The sequence below is a fragment of the Anomaloglossus baeobatrachus genome, chromosome 8, assembly GCF_048569485.1.
Source record: "Anomaloglossus baeobatrachus isolate aAnoBae1 chromosome 8, aAnoBae1.hap1, whole genome shotgun sequence".
In the NCBI taxonomy this organism is placed as follows: Eukaryota; Metazoa; Chordata; class Amphibia; order Anura; family Aromobatidae; genus Anomaloglossus; species Anomaloglossus baeobatrachus.
The window spans coordinates 45,385,506-45,410,387 of NC_134360.1; the positions used below are offsets into that span (position 1 = coordinate 45,385,506).

The window sequence follows — 24,882 nt, forward strand, 5'->3', positions numbered from 1 at the left end:
ATGGTGCAATCTGAGCACACATTACAATTCACCATACTGGATGGTGCGGTTTTAGTAAGTGACCCCTGCAGAGGATTGTGAAAATTCCACATTTCATAAGGTGATGTGATATCAACAGTAATGGAGCTAGCAATAAACAGTGACCACATACTGACTAATGACTACACATGGATTACTGTAGGGGCAGCAATGAGCGAGAGACATAGGGGTTATAGAATGAGATCCAGTCATAGACAATAATGCAAAAACTGTACACACAGTCAGGATCCAGCTCTCATGTGTCTAGTGAGTTCTCAAGTCATACGACAAAACTCGTTAAAGGGTCACTTTTAAATTTTAGGATTGCTACCGCAAATAGGTGGCACCAGAGTTCGTCTTCTTCCTCCCTGAAGGGACAATTTGCCTATTTCCCAGAGGAGCATTGCGACTTAAAGTCTCCTCACTGGCATGCTGGAATGGTGTGTCAGTCTCAAGGAGACTGGTTGTAATGCCACGCTATTCACCACTCCAGAAATAGAAAGGATTAATGTCTTTTTATTTCCTGCACAGGTCTATGCGTTTCAGGAGTACTGAGCTCCCTTCATCAGGACATCAGACAAATGAACATCAAATCTCAGATTTGATGTTCTTTTGCCTGATGTCCTGATGATGGGAGCTGAGTACTCCTGAAACGCATAGACCTGTGCATGAAATTAAGAGACATTAAAGTTACCTGCCACTACGTTTTTGGCCTATAAGCTGCGGCCACCACCGGTGGGCTCTTATATACAGTATGTTAGAATGCAGTATATAAGAGCCCAGGCCACTGTGAGAACATAAAAAACGCTTTATAAGGCTATGTGCGCACTAGACCGTTTTTCCCGCGGATTTACCCGCGGATTTGCCCCGGAAATTTCTTGAGAAATGTCTGCAATCTTTGTGCAGACATTTCCCATGAAATTCAATGAGAAAAAAAAATAGTTGTGCGCACTGTGCGGATTTTTCTCAAGAAAATTTCTTGAGAAAATGTGCATGTCCATTAATTTCCGCAGGTACCTGCGGTATTCCGGGGGTATTCCGCAGGTAGCAATGATGTGCGGTATACCACCGGAATAGCCGCGATTTACCTGCGGTAATGCCCATCGCTGCCTGCGGTTTTGCAGGAAGCGATGTCATAATGACAGGAAGAGGAGCAGAGTAAACACACGTCACACTCCCTGGACGCCGCACAGAAGCGCTTCCGTGCGACCTCCAGGTGCCCGTGCAGTGTGTGTCCTGCTCCGGCCTTGCGGCTGCCTGCACTGCAGTGTCAGTGTCTGCCCGCAGTGTCAGCAGCTTGTCACGCGGCAGCGCAGGCAGACACTGACATCCTGCAGTGCTGGGAGCCGCGGGGATGACGATCGCTGCTGTCAGGAGGTGAGATCATTACCTGCTGTGACGATCTCCTGCCTCCTGACGTCACCGCGGTCACTGCTGTCTAGGCCCGTCTCGCGAGCGGCCCGAGACTGTCACTAGCAGTGACGTCACGGGCTCTCGCGATAAGTCAGTGACAGCGCTGACGTCAGCAGTACAGGAGATGATCACAGAAGGTAATGATCTCATCTATGCTCCTGATGGCAGCGCTCGTCATCCCCTGCAGTGACCTGAGCTGACCTATTGATGTTAGCTCAGGTCACTGCATTGCTCTCCCAGCCAATGGGGAACATTCTGTTTTTCATTGACTGGGACAGCGACTATGGTATGGATCGCCGTGTCCCCCCCCCCCTTATTGGATTACGCCGGACGTGGAATTGATTGTGCTCTTTTCAATAAATTGGTTAAAGAGGGAATGTTTTGGGGAGTGTTTTTTCAAATAAAACTTTTTTTGTTGTCTATTTTTTAATTATTACTGACTGGGTTGGTGATGTCGGGTATCTGATAGACGCCTGACCTCACCAACCCCAGGGCTTGATGCCAGGTGACATTACACATCTGGCATCAACCCCATATATTACCCCGTTTGCCAACGCACCAGGGCGCGGGATGAGCTGGGGCAAAGCGCCAGGATTGGCACGTCTAATGGATGCGCCACTTCTGGGGCGGCTGCGGCCTGCTATTTTTAGGCTGGGGAGTGTCCAATAACAGTGGACCTCCCTAGTCTGAGAATATCAGACCCCAGCTGTCCGCTTTACCTTGGCTGGTGATCCAATATGGGGGGGGACTCCACGTTTTTTGTTTTAAATTATTTATATAATTTAAAATAACAGCGTGGGGTGCCCACTGTTTTGGATTATCAGCCAAGGTGAAGCTGCCAGCGGTGGTCTGCAGGCTGCAGCCGTCTGCTTTACCCTAGCTGGCTACAAAAAATGGGGGGACCTCACGTCATTTTTTTTTAATTATTTATTTATTTTATGGCTAAATACAAGGCTAAGCACCCTTTAGGCTACTTTCACACATCCGGCTTGAGCTCTGCGGCTCAATCCGGCTGTTTAAGCTATGCAACGGATGCGGTGAAAACACCGCATCCTTTGCATAAGTTTTTCCTGTGCGGCCAGTCCGGTTTTTGCCGCTTGCGGCATGCTACTGAGCATGCGCAGTGGCAAAAACCGCATGCGGCGGCCGGATGCGGTTATTGCCGCATCGCGCCGCATCCGGCCGCCATAGGCATGCATTGAAAAATGCGCCGCATCGGCCGAATGCGGCGCGATGCGGTTTTTTTTGCCGCACGAAAAAACGTGCCAGGCAACGTTCCATCCGGCCGCCGCATCGGCTACATCTGCCGCATGCGGCAAAAACCGGACGGAACGCAAGGCCATGCGGCACTAATTAAAGTCTATGCAGGAAAATCGCAACCGGCAGCAAAAAAAACCGGTTGCGATTTTCATGCAAAGTGCCGGATTGTGCCGCATAGCAAAAACCGGAGGTGTGAAAGTAGCCTAAGTGCCACATGAAAGTCACTAGAGGGTGCCAGCTTAGAAAATGCAGGGAGGTGGAACATTATATAGGTTTTTCTCATCTATCTATCTATCTATCTAGCCCTCTATCTATCTATCCCTCCATCTATCTATCCATCTATCCCTCTATCTATCTATTCATCTATCTATCCCTCCATCTATCTATTCATCTATCTATCCCTCTATCTATCTATTCATCTATCTATCCCTCCATCTATCTATTCATCTATCTATCTATCTATCTATCCATCTATCCCTCTATCTATCTATTCATCTATCTATCTATCCATCTATCCCTCTATCTATCTATTCATCTATCCATCTTTCCCTCTATCCATTATCTGTCTATCGATTATCTTTATTATTTATTGCAGGGACAAACCTGCGGCAAATCCGCGGCAAAAACGCATGCGGATTTGGTGCGGATTTTTTCCGCAGGTCCGTAAATCTTTCACTGGCAGAAGTTTCTCAAGAAATTTTCTTGAGAAACTTCACATTTCTAGTGCGCACATAGCCTAATACTTACCTAATGGTCGTGCAGTTGGCCATATGGGCATCTCCGTTCTCCGGTGGCGGCGCCTGCTCTTTCGGCCATCTTCGTCCTCTTTCTGAAGCTTGTGTGCATGATGACTACGTCTACGTCATACACACTCGTCGGTCCTGCGGAGGCGCACTACAATCATTTGATCTGCCCTGCTCAGGACCTGAATACTGGTGAGTGTGGATGACGTCAGACCCGTCATGCACCGCGGCTAGAGAAGAAGGAGGACGAAGATGGCCGAAAGAGGCGGCACCGGAGAACGGAGACGCCCATAAGGCCAATCGCATGACCGTTAGGTGGGTATTATAAAGTGTTTTTTATGTTATACCCCCGATCTGGGCTCTTATACACAGCATGTTAGAATACGGTATATAAGAGCCCGGTGGTGGTGGCCGCAGCTTATAGGCCGAAAAAGTGGTGACAGGTTCCCTTTAATCATTTCTATTTCTGGGGTGGTGCATAGCGCAGCATTACAACCCATCTCCTTCCAAACTTTAAATTACGGTACTACACCTGGGGCTGCAGCTGCTAAACCGTTGGATACATTCGTTTATAGGGGTTGTGACTGGCACAACTATAGGCGAGTTTTTTACCTTTTATTAACTTTCCAGTTTTGTGGATAAGACCCTATTGCGCTTTTTTCCCCCCACAGTCCTCACTGTTATAAGTCTATGTAAGGAGAAAAGCTTCCCCTTTAGGCCCTGTGCCCACGCTGCGAATTTTGATGCGGATTTTGACGCAGATTCAGAAATCTGCATGTCCATTGTGAAGCCAGCAAAGTCTATGAGAATTCAGAAGGGCTGTACCTACGTTGCTTATTTTTCCCTTTGTGTATTTGGTGCACATTTCTTTTTTTCTGCACCAAATGCTCAAGGGAAAAATAAGCAACGTAGGTAGAGCACTTCTGAATTCTCAGACTTTGCTGGCTTCACAATGGACATGCAGATAGCTGAAAATACGCATCAAAACTACACAGTGTGGGCACTGGGCCCTAGACTCTAGTAGTGTCTGTGATACCTGATCTGGCATCACAATGTTTGTATGTATTACATCACAAGGCAGGTGTGGTGCGTGAGTGACATCACAAGGCAGGGAGGGTGCGTGAGTGACATCACAAGGCAGGTGTGGTGCGTGAGTGACATCACAAGGCAGGTGTGGTGCGTGAGTGACATCACAAGGCAGGTGTGGTGCGTGAGTGACATCACAAGGCAGATGTGGTGCGTGAGTGACATCACAAGGCAGGTGTGGTGCGTGAGTGACATCACAAGGCAGGTGTGGTGCGTGAGTGACATCACAAGGCAGGTTTGGCGTGAGTGACATCACATGGCAAGGAGGGTGTCACATCACAAGGCAGGTGTGGTGCGTGAGTGACATCACAAGGCAGGTGTGGTGCGTGAGTGACATCACAAGGCAGGTGTGGTGCGTGAGTGACATCACAAGGCAGGTGTGGTGCGTGAGTGACATCACAAGGCAGGTGTGGTGCGTGAGTGACATCACAAGGCAGATGTGGTGCGTGAGTGACATCACAAGGCAGATGTGGTGCGTGAGTGACATCACAAGGCAGGTGTGGTGCGTGAGTGACATCACAAGGCAGGTGTGGTGCGTGAGTGACATCACAAGGCAGGTGTGGTGCGTTAGTGACATCACAAGGCAGGTGTGGTGCGTGAGTGACATCACAAGGCAGGTGTGGCGTGAGTGACATCACAAGGCAGGTGTGGCGTGAGTGACATCACATGGCAAGGAGGGTGTCACATCACAAGGCAGGTGTGGTGCGTGAGTGACATCACAAGGCAGGTGTGGTGCGTGAGTGACATCACAAGGCAGGTGTGGTGCGTGAGTGACATCACAAGGCAGGTGTGGCGTGAGTGACATCACAAGGCAGGTGTGGCGCATGTGACATCACAAGGCAGGTGTGGTGCATGTGACATCACAAGGCAGGTGTGGTGCATGTGACATCACAAGGCAGGTGTGGCGTGAGTGACATCACAAGGCAGGTGTGGCGCGAGTGACATCACAAGGCAGGTGGTGTGTGTGTGTGTGTGTGTGTGTGTGTGTGTGTGTGTGTGTGTGTGTGTGTGTGTGTCACATGGTAGAAGATATGGGAGCAATGTGTGCACACACTACATTTTTATTGCATTTTTTAATGCATTTTTTGTGCAGTTTTCTCATAAAACTGCATGCAAATCCTTATGTCAGCATAGTCAATGAGAATCCTGAAATTTTGTGCATTTTTTTCCTTGCAGATTTGTTGCAGAAAATAATCTGCAGTGTCAATTCTTTCAGCATTTTTGACCAATGAAAACAACGAGAAAACCACATAACGCACATTTTTTACGTTGCGTTTTCCTACCAATAGATGCAAAAATTTCTGCAACCAAATACTCACCATGTGCACACACTGTTGGCTTTGTGCATGTAGTAAACAACTTTTCTTTCCCTGCTGCACTACAAGTCTCAGCATGCCGCAGTCATTGTATTTACCACTGATAAATCACTGGCAGCTGATCACTCACAGCAAGGACATCACGTTCCCTGTAAAATGAGGTGTTTCCTGCTCCTTCTGGAATGCAGAATATCATTTTCCAACCCTCCCGGAGCCCAGATTATATAACGCTCAGATTAACCCTTCATAATCTGATATCAAAATATCACAGCACAAGGAGGAATAATCTCCAACAAACCTACAAGTGTTAAGGGGGCTTTACACGCTACGATATCGTTAATGTTTGGTCGTCGGGGTCACGTTGTTAGTGACGCATATCCGGCGTCATTAACGATATCGCAGCGTGTGACACTGACCAGCGACCTTAAGCGACCTCATAAATGGTGAAAATCGTTCACCATGGAGAGGTCGTCCCAAACTCAAAAATCGGTAAGGGTTGTTTATCCAGGTGGTTCATCGCTCATGCGGCAGCACACATCGCTATGTGTGACACCGCAGGAGCGAGGAACGTCTCCTTACCTTCCGCCGGCCGCAATGAGGAAGGAAGGAGGTGGGCGGGATGTTACATCCTGCTCATCTCCGCCCCTCCGCTTTGATTGTCACCGCAACGTCACTAAGCGGCCGGCCATCACTGTGATGCCGAACGTCACTCCCCCTTGAAGGAGGGATTGTTCGGCAGTCACAGCGACGACACCGACCAGGTATGTGTGACGCTGCCGTAGCGATAATGTTCGCTACGGCAGCGATCACAAACAATCGCATGCGCGACGGGGGCGGGTACTTACACGCTCGCTATCGCTACAAATTGCTAGCGATATCGCTACCGTGTAAAGCCCCCTTTAGGGCTGTGGTAGGGACATGCTAGGAGTTGTAGTTTACATTAGTTGCAGAGCCACAGGCTCGAAATCGCTGCATTAGGGAGTTGCACTATAAGCGATTGTCTGCGATCAACGTTCAGATCACTCCCCTGAGTCTGTACTGCTGCACATGGCCATACAGGACAATATCACACCGTGTGCTGCCATATGGTGCTCCCACATTGTACCGTGGTCTGTGACCTCATCAGAGGTAGCGCAACTGTCCAGAAGATTTACATCAGATAAAGATTGAATCATGTCTGACGACATCCAGTGACCTCCTGATGTAAGGACCTCACAGCCCTCATCTGCAATTCACAGTATCACACAGGTACAGGATTAGATACACAGCTCAGCAGACAGTATCACACAGGTACAGGATTAGATACACAGCTCAGCAGACAGTATCACACAGGTACAGGATTAGATACACAGCTCAGCAGACAGTATCACACAGGTACAGGATTAGATACACAGCTCAGCAGACAGTATCACACAGGTACAGGATTAGATACACAGCTCAGCAGACAGTATCACACAGGACAGGATTAGATACACAGCTCAGCAGACAGTATCAAACAGGACAGGATTAGATACACAGCTCAGCAGACAGTATCACACAGGACAGGATTAGATACACAGCTCAGCGGACAGTATCACACATGATAGGATTAGATACACAGCTCAGCAGACAGTATCACACATGATAGGATTAGATACAGAGTTAGGTACAGAGGACACTTCTAGAAGTGATATTCCTCCCGTCCTTGGCGTCACATGTCAGAATTCTTCGCACACCTCTCCTCTCACCTGACGCTTCACATCTTCGGTGGAGATTAGGCTTTGTTCACACCTTGCTTTTTTTGCTGCAGTTCTTTCAGCAACAAAACCTGCTCTCTTGGCAGTAAAAGAAAAATCTGCTTTCAAAAAGTAGGTTTTGCTGCATTTTTGGCTTTGTGTTTTGTGCGTCATTTGTTTGCAGTATGTTTAAATAAATTTAGTTTCATTCACCAAAAAAACACAGCAAAAAAAAACAGTTGCATTTTTACTCTAATTGCTGTCAATGGTGAAAAAAAAGCTGCAAAAAAAAAAAAAAAAAAAAATTTACATTCTGCTTCTTTCAAAAACGCGGCAGTTTTCCATTTCAGTGAGGGAAAAAACAAAAAAATGAAATTGTATGCAGATTTCTGGGATCTCTTTTTTTTGCTGGTCCTGTAAAAAAGCAGCCTTTAAGTTGCATAAAATAAATAAATAAAAAAAATTATATATTTATATATATATATATATATATATAAAAATAATTTATTTTTTTTTCTTTCTAAACAATGCATCAAAAACAGAAGGTGTGAACATAGTCTGAATGTTCTGGAGTCCCACAGTTGAAGAAGACTCCACCGTCCATTCTCAGACTGTCACAGTATTAGGCGCCACCTGGTGGTCGTATGACAGTACTGCATCAAAAGAAATACAAAGATTACTTGACTCCTGCTGGAAGCATGATGGCTTCATTACAATTCACTGAAAAGTAGATGAAATCCCAAATCAAAGAATAAACCCGCCACACTCACCAACACCCAGGCACAGTGCTGACATACTGCCAGACGCAGGGGCTCCTGATAAAAGCCAGAGACAGAACAGGTGAAAACACTGATCAACCTGAATTCCAGGCTGGACTGACCCACAGGGAACAGGTGAATCCCCCTGGTTGGCCCTGGGCTCCCCACACTCCCCCACGCATCCTCCATGCTTGTTGGTTGCACAGATATGTGTAGTGCACCGTGCAGCCTATTAGTGACGCCCATACTATTAGATCAGGCGGCTGGTTAGTTCTGTATAAGTTCCCCCTCAGGGACAGAGACCCCAATCACCACAAGATCATTTCAGGACCCGCTGCACCCTGCAAAGATGAAAAATACTAGGTCAATATATGAGCATCATCTGCGTGCGTCTGTAATACTAGACATGTGCCCTGCGTGGATGATGGGAGTGGTTGGTCATCAGTATTCAGCACCTGCAGCCCATCCGCCTTCTATCATGGAGTCTGCTGCATCCCGCACTACACATGGGACCGGTTATCAATGAGTGTGATGGATTTTTTAATTTATTTATTTAAATTTTTTTTTTATTTTTTTTTTTTTTTTTTTTTTTTTAAATCTAGCAATAAAAAGAAATTATGCCTGAACATCAGCTAAAAACATCAACAAAACCAATGTGCCACAATGAGAATCACAGGATAAGGGATAAGTGCAAATAACGAGACAAGAACCTCCATCCTAGGAGGGGTAATACGTTTTTTGCTCTTTATGTATTTCACTACTTAGTGACTGGTGCATTTGTTTGGTGTTGATCTTGGTATTCCTTTGTAATAGATGCTCCTGGCTCCTGCCTATATAATATAATTGTTCACACAGGTTTATAGCTGCATAGAATAATTTACATGCATGTAGCTTACCTGTTTTGATATTCTGTGTTAGTCCGTGTCCCCGATGTGTACACCGTGTGCAGAATTATTAGGCAAGTTGTATTTTAGAAAAAAAATTTTATTATTGATCAACAACTCTGTTCTTAATCAATCCAAAAGACTCATAAACATCAAAGCTTAATATTTTTGGAAGTTGGAGTGTTTTTTTTTTTTTTAGATTTGGCTATCTTACGAGGAGATCTGTTTGTGCAGGTAACTATTACTGTGCAGAATTATTAGGCAACTTAATAAAAACCAAATCTATTCCCATCTCACTTGTTTATTTTCACCAGGTAAACCAATATAACTGCACAAAATTTAGAAATAAACATTTCTGACATGCAAAAACAAAACCCCCAAAAAATGAGTGACCAATATAGCCCCCTTTCTTTATGATGACACTCAGCAGCCGACCATTCATAGATGCTGTCAGTTGCTTGATCTGTTTACGATCAACATTGCGTGCAGCAGCCACCACAGCCTCCAGACACTGTTCCCAGAGGTGGACTGTTTTCCCTCCCTGTAGATCTCACATTTTATGAGGGAACACAGGTTCTCTATGGGGTTCAGATCAGGTGAACAAAGAGGCCATGTCATTATTTTTTCATCTTTTAGACTTTTACTGGCCAGCTACGCTGTGGAGTAGTTGGATGCATGTGATGGAGCATTGTCCTGCATGAAAATCATGTTTTTCTTGAACGATACCGACTTCTTCCTGTACCACTGCTTGAAGAAGTTGTCTTCCAGAAACTGGCAGTAGGTCTGGGAGTTGAGCTTCACTCCATCCTCAACCCGAAAAGGTCTCACAAGTTCATCTTTCATGATACCAGCCCATACCAGTACCCACCTCCACCTTGCTGGCGTCTGAGTCGGAGTGGAGCTCTCTGCCCTTTACTGATCCAGCCTCTGGCCCATCCATCTGCCCATCAAGAGTCACTTTCATTTCATCAGTCCATAAAACCTTTGAAAAATAAGTCTAAGGCTATGTGCGCACTTTGCGTTTTTTAATGCGTTTCCGCAGCATTTTCAACTGCAGGGTTTTAATGCAAAAAAGCATGTGTTTTGATTTTTCAAGCAAAGTCTATGGCAAATAGGGATTTCTTGTGCGCACTATGCTGTTTAAAACGCTGTGGTTTTGATGCAGAAATTTTGTCAAAATACCTGCGGTTAAAGAAGCAACATGTCAATTTTTTTGCCATTTTGGTAGCGTTTTGCCAACATTAGAGTCAATGAGAACTTTCAAAACGCATTCTACATCAAAATCCTAGCGTTTTACATGCTTTTTTGACAAAATAAATGCATGCGTTTTTGACTTTATATTGATGGCATGATATGTCCCTTTACACGCGCACATAGTCCGACAATTAAATTAATGAAAATCCATAACAACATTATTTTAGGCATAAATATATAACACAGTTATAATTTTAATAAAATTAGCTATTTTGTGTATGATTTTATTCATGATATTTGTTATAATTTTTTTCCGTTTTTTTCAGTGTTTGAATGTTTAAACTTTATTTAGCAGTGTATTTGTATTCAAAACGCATCTGACTTTAAGCAATGAAAAAGCGTGTAAATCGTGGTAAAAACGCGGCTAAAACACGGTAAAAACGCAAGCGTATTTATAGCGTTTTTGTGGTCAAAACCAAATTTGACTAAGACAATTTCTGCCAGAGGATGCCTTTAGAACTGCAACTACCTCAATGCAAAGTGCGCACATACATAGCCTTAAGATATTTCTTGGCCCAGTCTTGATGTTTTATCTTACGTTTCTTGGTCAGAGGTGGTGGTTTTCAGCCTTCCTTACCTTGGCCATGTCCCTGAGTATGGCACACCTTGTGCTTTTTGATACTCCAGTAACGTTGCAGATATGAAATATGGCCAAACTGGTGGCAAATGGCATCTTGGCAGCTTCACGCTTGATTTTCCTCAGTTCATGGGCAGTTATTTTGCGCCTTTTTTGCCCAACACGCTTCTTGCGACCCTGTTGGCTATTTGCCATGAAACGCTTGATTGTTCGATGATCGCGCTTCAAAAGTTTGGCAATTTCAAGACTGCTGCATCCCTCTGCAAGACAGCTCACAATTTGGAACTTTTCAGAGCCTGTCAAATCTCTCTTTTGACCCATTTTGCCAAAGGAAAGGAAGTTGCCTAATAATGAAGCACGCCTTATATAGGGTGTTGATGTCATAGTGTGACGTCCAGGCAAAACCAGGCTGTCACAGAGGCTGCACAAATCTACCAGGTGAAGGACTCCATCCTCCTTGGCATACCAACACAAACCCACACCCATGGTACATGACACCAGCCAGCAAAGTCTAGTCACCACCCCCATGACAATAGGGACACACCAGTGGGCAGGACCAGGTGGATGGGAACGCCCATCTGGGGGTCCTGAGGTGTCAGGGGAGGGAACACAAGAGTTGGAGTTGAAGTCTGGGTCAGACAGGAGTTGGAGTTTGACAGAGGAAGTGAGAGGAGTGTGGAGTGACAGCGGAGTCAGGGGTTGGGGCCCCTGGACTACCGGACTACGGACTAGGTGGCAAGCGGCAAACAGGACCACAGGCGACGGAGATCCAGTCGCGGGAGACCTAAAGTGGACCGGGGCAGGGTTGTAGCCCGCCGGTGCCGACAGCGGGAATCCGGTCCGGAGGTCGTGCACAGTCAGGGTGCCTGACCCTAGGGCGAGGACAGCTTCAAGCCCCTTGTCAATTAGCCAGCCGGGGACAAGGTTTCAGGCCTTGTTCCACCAGTAAGCCTAGAGAGCGAGACGGAAGCCCAACGCGGGGGATAGGGCGTCCGCAACCACCTACAGAAATCCCAAGGGTCAGATCTTGCGGATCACAGCTCCCAACACATAGAATCACCGGTAGTGGACTTCCCCGTTCCAAGCGGAGTAGTCAAACCACGAACACAAACTTTAAGTGCAGGAGGAAGGGACCCCTGTTTGCTGTACAGGGTGTTGGACCTGAATACACCCACCAGAGGTCACCGGCCACTGGCAATTTGGTTTACCATTGAACTCTGTGTGGAGTTCTCTGGAACTGTGAGCACACCACTATCACCCGGTCCTGCCCTGCAGAACACGCTCCGCAGGATTTCCCCTACCCGTGGAGGGGATACCATCTTGCTGCTCCACTCCAGCCCCGTACAGCCCCGGGTGCCCCATACCAAGGCAGCGGCGGTGCTACCAGCCATCACCGCGACCCACGGGTGGCGTCACTGACAGACTTTTCCCCTGTAAATATCCCCTTTTATTATTATTGTGGACAGCGGGCTGCTGCACGAGCCCCGGATCCGGTCGCCACTCGAGCCGCAGCCACGATCCCGGATCCGAGCGCCTTGAGTAGCCCCCCTGACGTGGTCTGCACCCCCGCCCGTGACAACTACACCGCACCCCTCCTCATTACAGAGAGGCACATCACCTGATTTACTTAATTGGTAGTTGGCTCTCAGCCTATACAGCTTGGAGTAGGACGACATGTATAAAAAGTATCGTGATCACAGCTTATTTGCCTAATAATGCTGCACACAGTGTATATCTGTCTACGTGATGTACTAGTGTTTTAAAAAATATAATAAAATTTAGTTTTTTACTGAATAACTTAGTCACTTATGTTTTTCACTCAGTATTCTGATTGAATGGAAGGTTACATAGGTGTATATACAGCAGTGTCAGTGTCTCCTATGTGATGTATGTACAGAACTGTTGGTGTCTCCTATATGACAGGTATATACAGCAGTTTCGGTGTATTCTGTGAGATGTATACAGCAGTCTTGGTGTCTCCTATGTGTTGTATATACAGTATTCGTGATGACTCCTATGTGATGTATACAGCAAACCTCCTACTGCTTGAGTTCTATAAACATCATGCTATCAGTGATGCATTTCCCACTATGAGGAGACTTGCAGTATAATATACATCTGTGTTCGGAGCTTACCATCACGGCTGACAGACAGTCATGTGGTTTCTGGCAACAGAAGGTCACAATGTTGGGTTGCGCAATATGCTCCCTGACTTTCTATTGTTTCTGCTGTTAGTATTCATTGTTCTAGGTAGCTTTCCTGCTGGGTTTTCATCTCTTCCCTTTTAGGACCCAGGGGAGTCCTTCAGTCCAGCTGCTAATTATCAGTATTCCCTTTGTGCTTAAATACTCTCATCTTCCCTAGACTTGTGCTGGTGATATTATTCAGTTAATTCTAGGTCTGGTTGCAAGCAGGTGGCTTGTACCCCTCTGTGGTATTGTTGTTGAAACTTTGCTGAACTTCTACATGAGTCATCTGTAGATAAGTAGTTCATGCATTTCCCCCCCATGTGTCCTCCTTGTGTCTTCTATAGTGTTTAGTGGGGATGACTAAGAGCTCATCTCATCTGTTCCCTATTTAGGGCCCAGCACTAGGGATACCTAGGGTCAGGTATCTGACTCGACACATTGGTGCGGATCCTATCTAGGGTGGTGAGGGACCCCAGGGACCAGCATTAGGTTTGGTCAGGGGTCACCATCTTCCCCTTCCTAGACACAGGGTTTCCTTCCCTTTCGCCATTCGCTTGATACAACCCTGTACCTAGCGTGATACTTTTGCAAGTTCTCTTGAAAGTTTATCACAAAGAGTCGCTCGCACTCTAGACCTACTCAACTTGGAAAAGCAGTTACAAGTAGCAACATCATCCATACCACCTAACATCACACCTCAAAGTTCTCCACCTCTGAGTCAAAAGAGGGAAAAATTAGAAAGAAGGGAACAGGAACGAGTTAAGCCAGCTTTACACCTTACAATTAGGTGTGCGATCTCGTATGCGATGTGACACGCCCAGGTTGCATATGCGATTGAATGAGATTGCACGTAGGTCGTTCATTTGCTGTCACACGTGCGTTAGTAGTCTATGTTAAATTGATCAATTTTATGTGCGATCCTTTAGATCATGTGTTCTGTGACGTATGCATTGGGCACCCCTTTTTTTTTTATTTATTGACTTGCCAAGCGTGTGTAATGTGTAGGGATGCGTTTTTACTATGTCATCTGCCATTCAGCTCTGCTACATGGCCGCTGACAGCAGACACAGACAGCCATGTAGCAGAGCTGAATGGCAGATGACAGCAGACACAGACAGAGCCGCACTGTCAGAATGAACTCGGGTTAACTTCCCCCGACTTCATTGTCATGCTGCGGCTCTGTCTGTGTCGCGCCCTGATTAGCGGTCACCTGTGAAGGACTCACCGGTGACCGCTAAACTCCTGAGTAAGTGAATTGAGCAGCCCTCTCTCATACTCACCGATCCCCGATCCCCGGCGCTGCACGGCGTTCACACTGCTCCGGCGGCTTTTACTGTTTTGAAAAAGCCGGCCGCCCATTAAACAATCTCGTATTCCCTGCTTTCCCCGCCCACCGGCGCCTATGATTGGTTACAGTGAGACACGCCCAAACGCTGAGTGACAGGTGTCACACTGCACCCAATCACAGCAGCCGGTGGGCGTGTCTATACTGTGCAGTGAAATAAATAATTAAATAATTAAAAAAAACGGCGTGCGGTCCCCCCCAATTTTAAAACCAGCGAGATAAAGCCATACGGCTGAAGGCTGGTATTCTCAGGATGGGGCGCTCCACGTTATGGGGAGCCCCCCAGCCTAACAATATCAGCCAGCAGCCGCCCAGAATTGCCGGATACATTATATGCGACAGTTCTGGGACTGTACCCGGCTCTTCCCGATTTGCCCTGGTGCGTTGGCAAATCGGGGTAATAAGGAGTTAATGGTAGCCCATAGCTGCCAATAAGTCCTAGATTAATCATGTCAGGCGTCTATGAGACACCCTCCATGATTAATCTGTAAATTACAGTAAATCAACACACACGGCCGAAAAAATCCTTTATTATAAATAAAAAACACAAACATATACCCTGGTTCACCACTTTAATCAGCCCCAAAAAGCCCTCCTTGTCTGGCGTAATCCAGGTACAGCGTCGCTTCCAGCGCTGCTGCATGGAGGTGACCGGAGCTGCAGCAGACACAGCCGCTCCTGTCACCTCCACACAGCAAATGAAGACAGCCGCGCGATCAGCTGAGCTGTCACTGAGGTTACCCGCTGTCACTGGATCCAGCGGTGGCCGCGGGTAACCTCAGTGACAGCTCAGCTGATCGCTCTACTCACCGCCGCTCCGGTCACCTCCACGCAGCAACTGAGGTGAGTAGCGCGATCAGCTGAGCTGAGCTGCTCCTCTTCTTCTGTGGGATGGGAGTCCACATTGTGCTTACCCCGCCTACAAAACATGTTCTAAGCATGCTGGCACAGGCCAGCGTGATGAGGACCTAATGGTATGCGTCATCGCATCACACATTTTGATTTAAAGACTACTACCACCCGAGCTCTGCGGTTCCTGGGAACATGACCAGGGGCCGCATAAGAAGTCATCACGGGCCGCAAACAGCTCGCGGGTCGGAGGTTCCCCACCCCTGCTATAGACTCTTCTCCTTCTGCTGGACCACCCTTATTACTGAACTGCTCCCTCTGTAGAATATTCTGTAATCACTGCGCCCACTGCTGGACAATCAGTATTTTTATACTGCTCCCTCTGTACAATATTTAATATTCACTGCTCCCCTTCTGGACAATCCTTATTACTACAAATCTTATTACTGTACAGTGTTCAGTATTCACTACTCTCTCTGCTGGACAATCATTGCTACACTGCACCCTCTGTGCACTAGTCAATATTTACTTCGCCATCTGCTGGAGAGTCAACATTACTACACTAGTTCCTCTGTACAATCTTTTTTATTCACTGCTCCCCCTTCTAGAGAAATTTTATTACACTGTTCCGTCTGTACAATATATTGTAATCACTGCGCCCTCTGCAGGATAATCCTTATTACAACACTCCTCTCTCTACAATGTTCTGTAATCACTGCACCCTCTGCTGGTCAATTGCGTTACTACACTTCTTCCCCTGTGAAATATTCGCTATTCACTGCGCCATCTGCTGGACAGTCAACATTACTACACTATTCCCTCTGTGCAATAATATTATTCCCTGCTCCCCCTGCAGGACAATCTGAATGACTACACTGCTCTTTCTGAACAATATTAATTAGGTAGATGCTAGACTGTATGTGCTCCTTTCAGGTATGACATAATTTCTGTCACGTGATAGGGGCATATTCAAAATACAGCCTGACGTTTCCAGAAGAAATAAACATTTTTTTTGAAGTCCACGTAGTCATAGTTGTTTATAATAGAAGCGGGGATCTGGGGGTAAAAACCCCCTGCCGCTAGAGGGGTGTGTGGGGGGAGCATGATTATAGTGAACGGGAGGAAACATGGCCACACCCACTAGCCTGGAAGGAGCCCATACATTCTAGCCTCAACTTTCTTATTTACTGCTCTCTTAAGTCCATCAGCATCACTACACTATTACCTCTGTCCAGCAGAGGGCGCAGTGAATACAGAATATTGTACAGAAGGACCAGTGTGGTAATACTGAATATCCAGCAGAGGGCGCAGTAAAAGCCTATTTGTACTGTAGTAATACTGAATATCCAGCAGAGGGTGCAAAAAATACTGCTTGTGCTGTAGTAATACTGAATATCCAGCAGAGGGCGCAGTTAGTGAATGTTGATTGTACAAAGGGAGTAGTGTAGTAATGTTGTAGTACCGTAATATTGTTTGACCACCATTATACTGTAGTAATACTGAATATCCAGCAGAGGGCGCAGTGAATGCTGATTGTACTGTACTGTAGTAATACTGAATATCCAGCAGAGGGCGCAGTGAATGCTGATTGTACTGTGCTGTAGTAATACTGAATATCCAGCAGAGGGCGCAGTGAATGCTGATTGTACTGTACTGTAGTAATACTGAATATCCAGCAGAGGGCGCAGTTGGAGAATGCTGTTTGTACAAAGGGAGTAGTGTAGTTTTGTAATATTATAATAATATTGTTAAATTAAATATGTTAATGTAATATAATGTAATATAGTGTAATATTGTAGTACCGTAATATTATTTGACCACCAGTAAATGCCAATTTGTACTGTAGTAATACCGAGCGTCCAGCAGAGGGCGAAGTGAATGCTGATTGTGCTGTAGTAATATTGTATATCCAACAGAGGGCGCAGTGAATGCTGATTGTGCTGTAGTAATACTGAATATCCGGCAGAGGGCGCAGTGAATGCTGATTGTACTGTAGTAATACTGAATATCCAGCAGAGGGCGCAGTGAATGCTGATTGTGCTGTAGTAATATTGTATATCCAGCAGAGGGCGCAGTGAATGCTGATTGTGCTGTAGTAATATTGTATATCCAGCAGAGGGCGCAGTGAATGCTGATTGTGCTGTAGTAATACTGAATATACAGCAGAGGGCGCAGTGAATGCTGATTGTGCTGTAGTAATACTGAATATCCACCAGAGGGCGCAGTGAATGCTGATTGTACTGTAGTAATACTGAATATCCAGCAGAGGGCGCAGTGAATGCTGATTGTGCTGTAGTAATATTGTATATCCAGCAGAGGGCGCAGTGAATGCTGATTGTGCTGTAGTAATATTGTATATCCAGCAGAGGGCGCAGTGAATGCTGATTGTGCTGTAGTAATACTGAATATCCAGCAGAGGGCGCAGTGAATGCTGATTGTGCTGTAGTAATATTGTATATCCAGCAGAGGGCGCAGTGAATGCTGATTGTGCTGTAGTAATACTGAATATCCGGCAGAGGGCGCAGTGAATGCTGATTGTGCTGTAGTAATATTGTATATCCAGCAGAGGGCGCAGTGAATGCTGATTGTGCTGTAGTAATATTGTATATCCAGCAGAGGGCGCAGTGAATGCTGATTGTGCTGTAGTAATACTGAATATCCAGCAGAGGGCGCAGTGAATGCTGATTGTGCTGTAGTAATATTGTATATCCAGCAGAGGGCGCAGTGAATGCTGATTGTGCTGTAGTAATACTGAATATCCAGCAGAGGGCGCAGTGAATGCTGATTGTGCTGTAGTAATACTGAATATCCAGCAGAGGGCGCAGTGAATGCTGATTGTGCTGTAGTAATATTGTATATCCAGCAGAGGGCGCAGTGAATGCTGATTGTGCTGTAGTAATACTGAATGTCCAGCAGAGGCCGCAGTGAATGCTGATTGTGCTGTAGTAATACTGAATGTCCAGCAGAGGCCGCAGTGATTACAGATTATTGCATTGTTACCACCTCACGGCTCCCTCTGTTGGTCAGTTGAAAAGCTGTAGAGAACGCGGTGAGTTGAGTGGAACGTCCGTTGCCATGGAGATCCGGTCCCGGAAATACACACAGGCGGTCTATACGGGCTGTATCCAGGTGACTGCGCTGATATTTTGCATTTCTTAGCGTCACTGGAGGCCGCGGGCTGTCTGCTGCCTTCTACCACTGCTCCTACTGGTGAATGGAGGCGGCAGCGCTGTGAGCCGTCACTACAGGTAGGAACAGGATGCAATTGTACCAAACCTTCAGCTGTGAGAACTATCAGCTTTATACAGGATTCCACACCTTGCAGAGAAGAGCTGCAGTTTATATTCCCCGACAGCAAACAGAGATCAGAAAGTTTCACTATACAATGGATAATCTAGTGTCGGGTTCCCTTTTAGTGGGTTCATCCATCGGCCGATTCTGGGGGTTCGGCCGTAGCTTCGAGGGGGAGTGGGAGTGGGGTTAACACTGGGGGGGGGCTGGTGATGACTGAATTGACACCGGGGGGGGGGATGATGATGATTGCACTGACGCTAGAGAGGGTTCCGCCGTGGCTTCGGAGGGGGGGTTGGTTGACTCTGGGGGAGGTGAGGATGATTGTGGTTGATGCTGGGGGCTTCAGCCAAAGCTTTGGGGGGTTCGATTGATGCTGAGGGGTGATGGGGATGATTGCGGTTGAGGCTAGGGGGTTCAGCCGTAGCCTGGGGGGGTCGGTTGACGCTGGGGGAGTGGCGCAGTGGGTATGATTGCGGTTGGGGGGGGGGGGGCTGGGGATGATTGTGGTTGATACTGGGGGCTTTGGCCGTAGCTTTGGAAGGTGCGGTTGATGCTGGGGGGTGATGGGGATGATTGTGGTTGACGCTGGGGGGTTCGGCCGTAGGTTCAGGGGGGACTTGGTTGACACTGGGGGAGCTGGGGATGATTGTGGTTGATACTGGGGGCTTTGGCTGTAGCTTTGGGGGGTGTGGTTGATGCTAGGGGAGGTGGTGGGGATGATTGCGGTTGACGCTGGGGGTGTCGGCCGTAGAGTATATACTATATAGAGTATAGAGTAATGGCGTTTATATAGCAGCGGGGTCCCCATCCTCCATTGTAACATTTACGTCTCCGGTATAACAGAGCTGTGAATGTACCGGTGACTGACCGTGACGCGCCGGCCATGCTGTCGGAGATGTCGTCTGTGACCCTGCAGCGCTGACATTTGTGACCCATGTTCTCGATGTTTCTGGAAGGCCGTACTCTCTGCTGCTGCTGAGACTCGGACCCTGTGTATATACAGCTTGTACAGGATATACCTCTCTCTTTCAGTGGATTTGTCACTGTTGTGCCGCCATCTCCATCGTCACCCTACATAATGTCTTCCATGTCTTTAGAGCGCTCCATTGTGTCGCGAGAAACCACGACGACCGGCTCTAGTGAGTAGTAAAATCTCTGGGGGGCGCCGAGTGCATTAGTCGCTCCCCACAATTCCTTTCCTCATTGATTGTGTCTGCTCAGAGGAGTTGTGGATGGCGGGAGTAGTAGTGCCAGTGTAATATCACCCCCTTGTCTTTCTCCTGCAGGGGGGGTCCGCACAGAATCCCATCGCTCAGCCCCAAGGTCCACGCTGAGCTCGGCCAAGTCCTGGGCGGATGCAAAGTCGGTGGTGTCAGGTGAGCGGGGCTGCGGTTGGGGTGGGATGTAGTAGAACATTTCTGCCGTCCACATGACACAATTGTCTTCTCTGCAGCTCATGGAGAAAAGAAGAAGAAAAAGACTGAAGCCACCCCTTCAAGATCCCGGCCGATGTGGACGTCTTCCAGATCAGAGACCAAGAGAAAGAGAAGAAGCAAATGGTGCGGAGATGAGACGTGAGATGTAGATGCGTGCCACCATAGAACCGCGGTGCTCGGCCGGGAACATGGGGCACAGGCTTCCTTACTGATGGTCTCCATATTCACCAGCCGTCCCCCAAGGTTTATTCCCCCCAATCTCCCGCCATAGTAGTTCCACAATTCTGTCTTCATTTCTTTGCAGGAGAAGGAACGGAACAAACATCTGAAGGTTCACCAGAAGACAACGAACAACACACGGATGAACGCAGAGATGGGGCGGCTGAGGAAAGAAATTGAGGAGGAAGAAATGGAGGAGATGGGAAGTGCGGGGTACAAGGCGCTGGCCCTGCATGAAAACCCCTCCTGGAAACTTGCTGTGACAAGAGGTGATCCAGGGGTGCATGGCGGGAGTGAAAGCAGAGCACCTCCATTCTAGCCGCAGTGCTCTAGTGCATAGTGGTCGACACCACATTCTTCAGACCCCTCCACTTCGGCATTGGTGGCTCATCTGATGTCTCCAGTGTCCATAGTAGTGGGATCTTGTGTGCAGTGTCCGTGGGGACCCAACGTGGACTCTTCAGTATGATCACAGCTTATAATTTACAATATTCTCCTCCAGACAGAAACATTCATCGGGAAAGTCTGAACGACTACATCAATAAGAAACGGGAAATGTTCCGCTTGGAGGTAAGAGGCCATGAGTCAGTGAGTGCTGAGCTGTGTGTGCACATTTCATAGGCAGGGGTCCCAGAAGGTTGGGGGGTCCCGGAAAAGGGGGAGACTTCCTAGCAGAGTTGGAGCCACTAAGGCCTCCTCGTAAGCAGCGCTCACTGAACATTTCCGGCGAGTAACGCTATATTAATTCCTCGTTCTCATTCCCAGTACGGCCTCCAGGTGAAAAGAGATGAGATCCAGAAGCTGGAAACCATGGCCGCTGCCGAGGAGCAGAAGCTGGAGAAAGCAGAGCAGTTCTTGGAGCAGGATGCCATCAGATTCGACGAGTTCCTGAAAGAAAATGACCGGAATTCTGTGGAGGCCATGAAACAGTAAGAGCGAGCGGCTGCAGAGGCACGCGGTCATGGCATGCTGGGAGTTGTAGTTACCCAACAGCGGGCAAGGCACAGATTGCTGACCAGGGTGTTCAGTAAGGGGATTTATTCTTGCATTCTGTTCCATGGCACGATCCTTACCTATGACTTCTGTGTTATTCCGGCGCCCGTCTCTCAGAGATCCGTATTATCATCTAGGGCTGATAAGGAAACCAAGCTGAAACTGGAGAAAGCGGCAGAGATCAAGAGTCAGACGGCACAAATGATGAACATTAAAAGGTATCCATGGAATGAGCTGCCGCCCCCTTATGTGAGAAGACCCCTGTAATATAGACGGTAGAGCCTGGCTTGGATTTCTTATATTTTGTTCCCCTCCACAGTGACATTGCAAAATCGGAGGAGATCCTGCGCGAATATCTCATGTACAAGGAGTTTCTCTTCAGATTGTCTCCAAAGGAATGGCAGGATCAGGTACTAAAGAAGAAGGAGCTAGAGAGAAAGCTACGGCTGCCGCCCCTCAGCCGCGAGATGGAGAAAAGAGGCTCCATAGTTCAGAAGGTGTCTACATCCCCCATCATAGGGAAGAGTAAGTGACCTCACATACACAGAGGAGATAGATGAGTGAATGTGATAAACGCCTAAGGCCAGAATCACACTTGCTAGTGCCTCGCGTGTAACTCGCGCGAGTCTCTCATAGTAGAACTAGGCTTGGCCGCACACTCCCCTGACAGGAGAGTCTGAGCTGCATAGAGATACATGAAACCTACCCGCTCCTGTCAGGGGAGTGTGCGGCCAAGCCGGGTTCTGCCATGAGAGACTTGCGCGAGTTACACGCGAGGCACTAGCAAGTGTGATTCTGGCCTAAGACTGCAGGACGGGAATTATTCTGATTATCCAAGGTAGCGCATTCCAGAGAACTGATGCAGGACAAGAGAAGACTGGGGAAAAGGAGTGGAAGGTTCAGATAATAGAGGATGCCAGTCTTCGATTTCTGCCAAATTGGAAAGCACAAGTTGGGTGGTAGACAGAGATCAGGAGGAGCTGTTGGGTAGACACACGAGTAGGGTGCTGCAGCAGCCGGGCAGAGCTTTTGCGCTGGGGTTATGGCGATACCACACATGGAAAGATCAGGTTCACATAAACTGCTAGAGGATGGAAATATGAGCTGTGTGCGGCGGATTTGGTTGCAGATGGACACTTATTAAAAAAAACAACAACAAGGGGGGGTTGATCACATCAGAATTGTATAATTTGGCATCATCAGGTTACACAGTGCCAAAAGCCAATTCTACCCATAGAGCATCCTGCAGGGGCTGTGTAGGGAGAACAGAGGAGGCAGATTCTGGCGTTCCCCATTTATTTAGCGGCTGAGATGATACAGTGCGTCACAATTGCACACTTGTATTTGTAGGTGACATTCTTTTGTGGGTCAGTACCGTAATGACCACCTTCTTATCTAGAATCAGACTCTCGATCATCTGGACCGCTGGCGAGTCGTGACTCCACTCGGGACATGCGTCAGCCGTCCAGATCTAGCCTGAAAACCGTGGCCTCCAAGAAAGTGTGAGTATGAGCATCTACATCTCTCCTCCCTGGACGAAGCCCCCCGTACAATCATAGTGGGGAGGGGAGATAATAGCTTCTCACATTTGACATCTCCAGGAGCAGTATAACGGTCCAAGAAGATGACAACAGTTCTGAAACCTTGATGTCCTCTGACAGTGAGGAGGTGAGCAAAATCTGGTGCAAAAACGTGTTAAGGGAGTCACACAGTCTAATCTTTACTATTCAGTGGAACCTTGGGTTACGAGTAACTTGGTGTGCGAGTATTTCACTATACGAGCAAAGCTTACTGTAAAATTATAACTCAGTTTACGAGCAAGCTTTGCTTTAAGAGCAAATACTCACCGCACACACTTCCGGTTCCATACTTTCACCGCGCTCTGACCCGCTCTTGCAGTCCGCACAAACACACAGAAACACACGCACACTCACACATATTATGCTCACCTTACCTTCTGTTTCATCGCCGGCCTCCTGGTTCTTGTAGTTCGCCGCTGCAGGATGTGTATCTGTTAACCATCGCGACGATTGAGGAACTTCCGCTGACAGCTGCTTCTCAAAGGCAGCGCGCTGACCAATCAGAGGCAGGCGGCTCCTGCGTATGACGTCTGCTGCTGAAGTGCTGAAAGAGGAAGCTCCGGCATCGGTCGTGATGGTTACCCGATACACATCCTCTACCAGCAGAGAACAAGAACCAGGAGGCCGGCGAGGGAACAGAAGGTAAGGTGAGCATAGTGAGTGTGTGGCACAATAGGGGACCAGGATGGGACATTGCACAAGTTGAGGAACAAATTGTCTGAGCTTCCATTATGTCCTATGGGAAATTTTGCTTTGCTGGACGAGTAACTTGGTTTGCAAGTGCACACTCCTAGAACGGATTGTTCTCAAAAACAAAGATTCCACTGTACTGGGGATTAAAAAAAAAAAAAAAAGCACCGAAAAAGTCTCGGGATACCTATGAATAATTTTGTTGTCAATCTTTAGAACTGCAGGATGTAAAGTGGAGCTTTATTCCTGCTGCTCCTAACTACTCAATTTTTATTTTTTAATCTGCCACACAATTGCAGATATAATAGGCTTTTTTTTTTTATTAAATGCTAAATTATATTTACAAGAGGGTGGTGCTCACAGGGTAATTATACAGAGCAGCCTAAAGACACACCCCTGCAGATCCAGTGAGCCACGCCCCTGAGGATCATGTAAGTCATGCTTCCTTGTAAAGACCATACAAATTACACATAAAAAGGTCCATATATTTCTCTAACCACATGGCAGATTAAAAAAAAAAATACTCAGGAAAGCGGCAGGAATAAAAGCAAAACACTGGCCACTTTTGACCTGGTGGCAGGTTCTCTTTAATACATTGTTTCCTGGCAGCTGAGGGGTTAGAACCAGTTTGGAGGGGTGAAAGGTGACGTCCAGGGTTTTACCATTGATAAATTCATTGGTATGAGATTGCTAGGGACATTGGATGTTGGTCACACAACAATCAGCTGAACTGACCACCACTTTTAATTGTAAATTATTGTGTGTTTGGTTTCTCTATAATAAAAGTGTGAAGGTAGCCTGGGCTATAAATTGTTTGTTCAAACATAATAAGAATATCTGTGTATGTAAATAATTAATTATGCTACTAAATCTATATTTTATCTGCATGTCTATATGACAATTGCACAGACGCCATAATGATTCTAAACTGTATATACAAGAAAGAGTTAACCAAGGTACAAATCAACAAGGGAGATATTCATTAAGTTAATTGGGAGCCTTATCAGTGGTTTCACACACAGAAAGAAGGAATAATGAGCAGAGAGGTATTTTATAACATACTGGGAAAAACTGGAGAGTTGAATACTCCCTTCTCCCTGTTCTAGTTTCAAGGTCAATGTTGTATTCTGTATAATTGAGTCTTTTTCATTACACGAGTCCAGTCTATGACATTGGCTCATACGGTGAACACGTTTTGTGTGATCATTGTCTGATTCAGTAATATCTGCGCAGATATATAGCTAATTTGATCTGTGCCTCTGT

General features: G+C 47.0%; 1 protein-coding gene across 1 annotated transcript in view; it reads left to right on the plus strand.

Annotated features, from left to right (window-relative positions):
• The first annotated feature begins 18,479 nt into the window (after positions 1 to 18,479).
• CFAP100 (cilia and flagella associated protein 100) overlaps positions 18,480 to 24,882 on the plus strand; it is a 39,675-nt gene continuing 33,272 nt past the window's right edge. Inside the window, 12 exon segments of the mRNA XM_075321546.1 lie at positions 18,480 to 18,536; positions 19,734 to 19,840; positions 19,988 to 20,077; positions 20,155 to 20,187; positions 20,190 to 20,260; positions 20,442 to 20,625; positions 20,859 to 20,926; positions 21,122 to 21,285; positions 21,487 to 21,567; positions 21,669 to 21,874; positions 22,749 to 22,851; positions 22,951 to 23,017. Of these exon segments, the coding sequence (XP_075177661.1) occupies positions 19,780 to 19,840; positions 19,988 to 20,077; positions 20,155 to 20,187; positions 20,190 to 20,260; positions 20,442 to 20,625; positions 20,859 to 20,926; positions 21,122 to 21,285; positions 21,487 to 21,567; positions 21,669 to 21,874; positions 22,749 to 22,851; positions 22,951 to 23,017 (1,128 nt within the window). The 5' untranslated portion in view covers positions 18,480 to 18,536; positions 19,734 to 19,779.